General features: G+C 53.1%; 1 protein-coding gene and 1 long non-coding RNA gene across 3 annotated transcripts; one reads left to right on the forward strand and one right to left on the reverse strand.

Annotated features, from left to right (window-relative positions):
• Nucleotides 1-1,428: 1,428 nt before the first annotated feature.
• On the reverse strand, nt 1,429-3,801 carry LOC139184570 (uncharacterized). Of its 2 annotated transcripts, none has more exons than XR_011568107.1 (2): nt 3,589-3,801; nt 1,429-2,777 (listed from the first exon to the last, which is right to left on the reverse strand). It is a non-coding gene; the product is annotated as an uncharacterized lncRNA (long non-coding RNA). The 2 variants fall into 2 exon arrangements; XR_011568108.1 differs by having other exon boundaries at nt 3,549-3,801.
• Nucleotides 3,802-3,901: 100 nt separating this feature from the next.
• On the forward strand, nt 3,902-7,081 carry FOXE1 (forkhead box E1). The gene has a single exon (XM_019966257.2). It carries the CDS (start codon nt 4,603-4,605, stop codon nt 5,713-5,715), a length of 1,113 nt encoding a protein of 370 aa, XP_019821816.2. The 5' UTR covers nt 3,902-4,602; the 3' UTR covers nt 5,716-7,081.
• Nucleotides 7,082-7,851: the final 770 nt, after the last annotated feature.

The following is a 7,851-nucleotide window of genomic DNA, read 5'->3' on the forward strand; positions in this document are numbered from 1 at the left end:
GAAAGCTCGCCTCTCTGGGCCCCAGTTTCTCTGCCCCGATGATGGTAATTCTCTGTCCACGGTATTTAAGTGAACCAGCAGGAGAAAGCGTTAGAAACCGTGTTGTCCTGACTAAGCTCCGGGGGTCCCTGCGCCTCCGTGGAGCAAAATAAGGTCACACTCTTGCGAACTCTTAAACTTCCAACACTCTCCCTACACACATACTGCCTTCTAGGCGGGCAGAAAACAATTTAATTTACTTTAAACTACTTCTTTGAGGACAGCATCTCATTCCCGCGTATGAGTGGGAACGACTTTAATTTTCCCCAGCAGCCTTTTTTTAAACAACCATTTTTGTCTTGAAAACAATTTAAAAGACAAGATGATCACGGGTTGGCGATATGCCCCACTTCATCCTCTTGACTCCGTGGAAATGAAATGACAGGAAGTCCGGCACTTCCCAGATGGAGAAACTGAGGCCTAAGAAGGACAACAAATAGTTCAAAGCTGCTGGGCTGAGTGACAGCTCTCACTCGGTGCCACTTCTGCAACCAGCGGCTAGGCTGAGCGTGACACAGGACTGACTGCCTTTGTGGCACTCTGAGGCCATACCTACAACCCACTGACCCTGACTGACTGTCCCAGAGTAATCCAGAAGTCCCTGTATTCTAGCTGCCCCGAGATTCTTAGATCTGATTGGCAAGCATCTGGGCCTAGGGCTTCCATTGTCCCCCTGTAAGGAGACTGGTGAGGGCCAGGACTTCAAGCACAAGTGAGGACAGAGAACTCAGGAAAAGACAGAGAGGCTGCAGGCCCAGGAGGTAAGGCCCCAAATACCTGCGTTTCCCTTTCAGTGTAGAACCTCCTCTACACAACTTTAAGCAAGCCCCTTTGACAATCTGGGCCTGGTTTCCTTCCAGCTTGAATTTCCAAGATTTCCTTAAGAGCAGGGTACCTCTGCATCTGGGTCCAAAGATGTGGAGGAATTTCCCATAACTCCTAGAATCCCCTCCTTTATATTTACGAAACTCTCCGAGGGCACTTCAAAACTCGGTAGTCAGGGGAAGAGCTCTAGCATCTTCTACAGATCAGCAGCACTCCTCCTCTCCCCCCAGAATTTAACGTAAAATAGCCTGTGAGGGGGAAGGTTTTTCCAAAAGGTGCTGAGGATACACTCAGGGCTGTAGGTAGTCAGAAGAGGATGGAAAGCACCCGGCATCTGTTCATATCAACATCAACTCACCCCAGCTGGACTAAAAGAATGATTTCCAAGGGACAAGAGCTAACTCTGTAGCTCTCAAATGGTTCTCAATGGGTCTGTTAATCCTATACATATTAAGGAGCACTGCCCCAGAGAAGAGGTGAAGACTGGATGAGAGGAAACTGAGGAAGTGGCCTGGCACTGAGCGGATCTTTCTGTATAGTTTTGATCCAAACGGGTTAACTGTCCCAGTTCACTCAAATCCTTTAATTCAAATTTTACATCTTCAAAGTACAGAATTTTGAAATGTGTTATTAGAATAAAACATTTATGGAACAGCATTTTAAGGATTCTTTGTTTATGAAATTCTAGAATCACAGTCTTAATAATTCTAATCTCAGGATGCTAACGCTTGGTCTGATGCATAGGCAGAGCTCAGTAGCTGAAAAGTTTGAGAAAAACGAATCGGATTTCTAGAAAAGTGTGTCCACAGTCACAAAACAATGAGAATCAAAACATCCTGAGACATGGAGGCTTCTAACCATAGTAACTGGAGCTTAAAAAGTCATTAAAGCATATGGTCACAAATATTATAAGAATTGTTAGATTATTTGAGTTATAGAATAGTGGATCTAGTACTAATATCTTAGAATGAAATAAGAGAGATGTGGATTTATAGGACCCAAATCTTCCAATCAGACATTCCTAGACAGGAATTAAAATTAAGCAATATGTACCTTAGAGCTGCAAAAATGTCTAAAACAGAGAAGTTACAACTGCCAACAGTGGCATCATATTTTCAGGCACAAAATCTTACTCCCAGCATCTTAAGATATAAGGAATATGCTTTTACACTCTGAACAGAAGTTTAAAGTCATAGAGATATAATCACAGTCAAAGAATTTAGACACTGGTCATAGAATCTTAGAATTACAGAAACACATTATTTGATTTAGGGATTCATGCTAGGATAGTAGTCCAAATTTTAACGTTTGGAAATCTGAATCTTGGAACCATAAAATTCAGTATTAAAAGACTGCTAGGATGTAATCTGGTTAAAATTTAACAACTTTAAACCTTTTCCCCCTTTGAAAAAAAAATAGGATGAAACCTGGATTTTCGAAGCGTGGTTACTTTGGAAGAAGGAAGCTGGGAGTGTTTTGAGCAAGTGAAAAGCCTCTCCAGTCGTTCGAGTGTGCATCCGCGGAGGAAGGTCCTCATGTAAATTGTTCGATTGGCTTCCATACCCGGATCCGCGGAGCGAGGACTTGGACTCTCTGCCTCCTGCTTCCGAAGGCAGTTGCCCAGTGCTTGGTGGGGCTGGGTCTGCCCGGAGCTCGTTGCCACGAAGAACGCGACTAAAACCCTTGAAAGCTGGCCGCCCGTGCTCTCGCGGCTCGTTCCCCCAACCCTGCATCCGCAGCTGGAAAGCTGCATCTCGGCCGGAGCCTCTGGCTGTCGGCACCGAGTCTCGAAATCCTAAGGATAAAAGCCTTCCTCCTTATCCTTCCAAGATCTGCACGTGCTTTTCCTCCTTCAATTCTCAGAAAAGAAAACTGTGGGCTTGCGGGTGGGAAGGGACTGGCCCAAGGTCTCCCTGCAAAAGATCATAAAAAGAATACAGATCTGCGGGACCACCGACGCAGGAAATCTTGGGTGAGGCCGAGCTCGGTCTTGGGGAGTGGCAGAAAACGAACTCAGAAACCAGACACCCTCGAAGCAAACAGGTCCCCCGTGCCAGCCCCTTTCCAAGGAGACGCGCCGGCGGACGGCCACAGCTCCCCCTCCCCCGGCCCCCACTTCTCTCAGCCCTCCGCCCCGCTTCGGGATGGAGCGGCTCGGCTGCTTGGAGCCTTCTTGGCCTGAGAGAACTGGAGGAGATCACCACGAGAGGGCAGAAGCCCAGCCTTCATCCTCTTTAAACTGTGCTTCACTCCCCATCATATAGAGAGGGGTCCCGAGCCACCCAAAGATAAATGATTGGAGGTGGGGGTAGTGCGGTGTTTCCCTAAATATCAGCAATGGAAGGACATGAGATACAAAACCTCGGTACAGTCGAGGAGCCTAGCACCCAAAGAGGTAAAGTGGCTGCCTCTGGCACATGGCGAGGAAACGCACTAACACAGACGTAGGCAGGTGTGAGGTGGCTAATCCGCGAAGTCGCGGTGGAACTGTAGCAACTTACATCCTCTATAAGACCTAGGAATTCTGTCTGAAAGACAAGGGACTGGATGGAGAATGGCCAGGGAAGCCTTGACTTAGGGTTTGAGAATCATCCCAAAGACCTTGGGAGCCAATCACTTGGGACTTTTTCTCCCTTCCTCGCCCCCACCCACAAGAACCAAGAGCCCCCTCAGTCAATTCTCACCCTCTCCAGCCAAAAAAGTGAAGCGAGCCCTTCCTTTCACCTGTGGGTCCCAGCCTTCTATACAGGCTGGTAAAGTCCGGAAGCGCCGAGTTTGCGCGCCGACAGTCCCTGCCTCTCTCGGCCTCTTTCTCCCCGTCGGTGCGCAGAGAGAACCGGCCGGGGAGATCTCCAAGCGCCTTCGGCGCTCCGATAGTGTGGTTCCCGCCGCGCCGCCACAGCTGCTCCTACCTGGGGAGGTGCGCCGGGGCCCAGGGGGCGGGTAGTCGGGGGGTAGGGGGCGGGCGGGGAACCGGCACCGCCCCGAGCTTCCCGGCGCCTTTAAGGAGGAGAAACCCGCGGAGGGAGGAGCCGGTCCGGGTGTGTGCAGGGGAGCGCCTCGCCAGAAGTATTGGCGGCTGGAGGCCAACCCTTCGGAGAGGAACAGTGGCCGGCCACCGCGCCTGGCCCGCGCCGCGACCTCGCTACCGTCGCCTCGACTCCTTGCTTGCCCTCCGCGCTTTCAGCGGCTGCGGCCTCAGGGACGCGGCCTAGGCCGCCCCCAACACAGTGCCCACGCCTGCACTAACTGCTACCGTTTCAGGCCTTTGGGCCCGCAACCTCCTCTGCACTCGCGACCTCGACGGTTATCCTCAGAATCAGCGGGAAGCCCAGAACTGATGCCAGCGCCTCAGCCCCAGGACCAATTCCAGACCCGTTGACCGCCTGGCACCAGCGCGCAAAGGACCCTTCAGCCCTAGACAGGAGTCTAGTTTCAGTACCAGCGTCGCTGCCGGCGCCTGGCTTCGAGGTCCAGAACACGAGCAGAGCCGTCGGTAGGCCGGACACTTGAACCTCTGTCTGCAGACCGCCAGTCCGGAAACCGCGGGCGCCAAGCCTCCTGCGAGCCCCTGCCAGGGAAGCTCCCGGTGCCAGCTGCGAGGACCCTCTCAGCTCTTTGCAAAGGGAACCAGCGTTGGTCCCCGCGACCCAGTGTCCCGGGCCCCGCAGCTCCCAAAGCCGCCGCCCGATCCTCGAAGGCAGCGGGGACGCCTCGGGGACGCGGGACGGCTGCGTCATGACGGCCGAGAGCGGGCCGCCGCCGCAACCGGAGGCGCTGGCGGCCGTGAAGGAGGAGCGCGGTGAGGCGGGGGCCGGCGGGGTACCAGCGGAGGCCGCGGGTCGCGGCGCCGGTGGGCGGCGGCGGAAGCGCCCCCTGCAGCGGGGCAAGCCGCCCTACAGCTACATCGCGCTCATTGCCATGGCCATAGCGCACGCGCCGGAGCGCCGCCTCACTCTGGGCGGCATCTATAAGTTCATCACCGAGCGTTTCCCCTTCTACCGCGACAACCCTAAAAAGTGGCAGAACAGCATCCGCCACAACCTCACACTCAACGACTGCTTCCTCAAGATCCCGCGCGAGGCCGGCCGCCCGGGCAAGGGCAACTACTGGGCGCTCGATCCCAACGCCGAGGACATGTTCGAGAGCGGCAGCTTCCTGCGCCGCCGCAAGCGTTTCAAGCGCTCTGACCTGTCCACTTACCCGGCTTACATGCACGACGCGGCCGCCGCCGCCGCCGCCGCTGCGGCCGCCGCCGCTGCCGCCATCTTCCCGGGTGGGGTGCCTGCTGCGCGCCCTCCTTACCCTGGCGCGGTCTATGCAGGCTATGCCGCACCGTCGCTCGCCGCGCCGCCCCCGGTGTACTACCCGGCTGCTTCGCCAGGCCCGTGCCGCGTGTTCGGCCTGGTGCCTGAACGGCCGCTCAGCCCAGAACTGGGCCCCGCGCCATCGGGGCCCGCCGGTTCCTGCTCCTTTGCCTCGGCCGGCGGCTCTGCCGCTAGCACAGCTTACCAGCCGGCCGGCTGCGCCGGTGCCCGACCCGCCAATACTTCCGCCTATGCGGCCGCGTACGCTGGCCCCGACGGCACGTACTCGCAAGGGGCCGGCGGGGCCCTCTTCGCAGCGACTGGCCGGTTGGCCGGGCCCGCTTCGCCCCCCGCGGGTGGCAGCAGCGGCGGCGTCGAGACTGCGGTGGACTTCTATGGGCGCACATCGCCCGGCCAGTTCGGAGCTCTGGGGCCCTGCTACAATCCTGGTGGGCAGCTCGGAGCGGGCAGTGGAGGCGCCTACCACGCTCGCCACGCGGCTGCCTATCCAGGCGCAGTGGATCGGTTCGTGTCCGCCATGTGAGCGGAGCATACAGGCGAAAATTCATAGATACCTCGACTGTCCTTACGAACTAAGTATCGACGAAACCTGAGGACAGGACTGGACAGAGGGCCGAATTGAGAGCCACGTGGCAGGGACCGAGCCGGCGTGACAGGGGCAGACTCCCGGTGCACCGCGTACACCGGGCGCCTACCGGGCGGCTTTGAAAATGGGAGGTGGGGAGAAGCGTCCTAGGCCCATGGACTGGGACAAGAGACCCTCATAGAGGCGCAGCTCCAAAGGTCTTGCCTTGGACATTCTAACCGGGGAGGGCCCTTAGCTCTAAACGGGGCACAAGGTAGCGTCTACTCCAGAGTCTAGAGGAATGGTGAAGAATCACATGATTTCACTCTTCCCTGTACTTTTCAAAGCTCTTTTTACACAGTTCGACCTCTTGTGCCTTTGACTGTCTTATTACAATAAAAGACTCCTATAGCGTCTTCCCACATAAGATGAGGAGGACAAATTTGCAAAAGAAGTAACTTTTTTAAAAAATGGGAAAGATCTCTGTTTAGCTTGACCGAGGCCTGCTTTTCCCAGCCTCTGAGAACTGCAAACCTGGCTCTGAATCCGGACTGTGCTGGGTTGCCACAGTGTGACCCAGTTCCATCACTCACACCCTGCAGGGTTCCCATGTGATATACAAGAGAGCTGTAGAATCCAACCGTGCCCCATATGATCTTTAAGGGCCCATCAGGGCTGCTGCCGCCCTGCATATTTGGCAGCATGGATGGGCCACCCAAGGCCTAACCTTACTCCAGGGAATGGGAACAGAGCTCATGGCAAGCAACTCTGGATTAGCTCCAGGCCCCAATTATGTCACAATTTCAGCATGATGTGCTGATCATTCGGCAGCTATTACTGCTGGGTCATAAATGTGGTTTTCCAATGAGGCAGGTAGAAATACATTTGTCCATTGCCCACTCTTTCTTTTTATTAAGCCCTGGACCCAATGGGTGAGTTAAAAGTCAAAGAGATAACAAAACTCTCTTGAGTCTCTTGGTGAGGGCTTTCATTTTGTGGGCTGGCCCTTCCATCCCTGGCATCTTTTCATGCAAAAAAGAAAGAAAAACCGGGCAGTTAGGCAGGCTTAGAAAGAAACTGGTATTTAACTTTGTTTCCATTTATTTCTTTTAAGCTACAAGATGACCAAGATCAGAAAAAACATAATAAATCCAACCATTTCCCCACCTTTCTCAGGAGATATCTTGTAAGTTTTGATTCTGGAGCAAAACTTTCAAGCATTAAATATTTCAGAAGCTCGTTGTGCAGTTTCAGATAAACTTGAGTGTTCATATGAACTGTTTCTAATAAAGATCTTTGAGTAAGTGAGTTCTGGCAAGAGAAAGGCAGCCTCTTTCTGTGTAATTAATTTACTAGGGAAGAGTTGGGGAGTGTGGGAAAGAAGACTGAAAACCACTGGTAATTTTTAATTTCGTGGATTGCTCTATCCTGTTCACAAAGACATGTGAATGTGATTCAGTCCAGACGGGTATCTGTCTAAAAAGTGCTGCCCAATAGAAATATCATGCAAGCTGCCCATGTAACTAAGATTTTTCTGGTGGCTGCATTTATTTTAAAAACAAGTGAAATAGATTAATAATATACTGTATTTAACACAATTTGTCCAAACTATCATTTCAAGGTATAATCAGTGTAAAAATTGTTGAGGTAGTGTATGTTTTTCATACTAAGTCTTCAAAATCTGGAGTGTATTTTACACTTAGAGCTCAAGTTTGGACTAACCACAAGCCAAGTGCTCAATAGCAGTGTGTGGTTGATGGCTATGGTGTTAGCAGGAGTCTAGACACTGGTCCTTCTGAACTCTGCTGGTAGTAATGAACCACCTGGAGGCAGGGAGCAGCTGCAGCACTGACCCTACGACCAGTAGGTCCAGATTTCAGACCTAGCCCTGTGACCTTGGAAATGCCTAGGTGTTAGGCCTCCCTTATCTCCCTATGGATCCTTGCAGGTTGAAATTCAAAGGTTCTCATGTGCAGCTAGACAGTCTGGCTCTCCCAGGCAGAAATCAGGATGCCTTGCCTAGCTGGCTGCTGCTGCTAAGTTTCTTCAGTCGTGTCCGACTCTGTGTGACCCCATAGACGGCAGCCCATCAGG

Source organism: Bos indicus, chromosome 8 (assembly GCF_029378745.1).
Source record: "Bos indicus isolate NIAB-ARS_2022 breed Sahiwal x Tharparkar chromosome 8, NIAB-ARS_B.indTharparkar_mat_pri_1.0, whole genome shotgun sequence".
Taxonomy (NCBI): domain Eukaryota; kingdom Metazoa; phylum Chordata; class Mammalia; order Artiodactyla; family Bovidae; genus Bos; species Bos indicus.

Coding starts and splice junctions, on each gene's coding strand:
- FOXE1 (XM_019966257.2), top strand. CDS start 4,603: ATGACGGCCGAGAGCGGGCCGCCGCCGCAACCGGAGGCGCTGGCGGCC.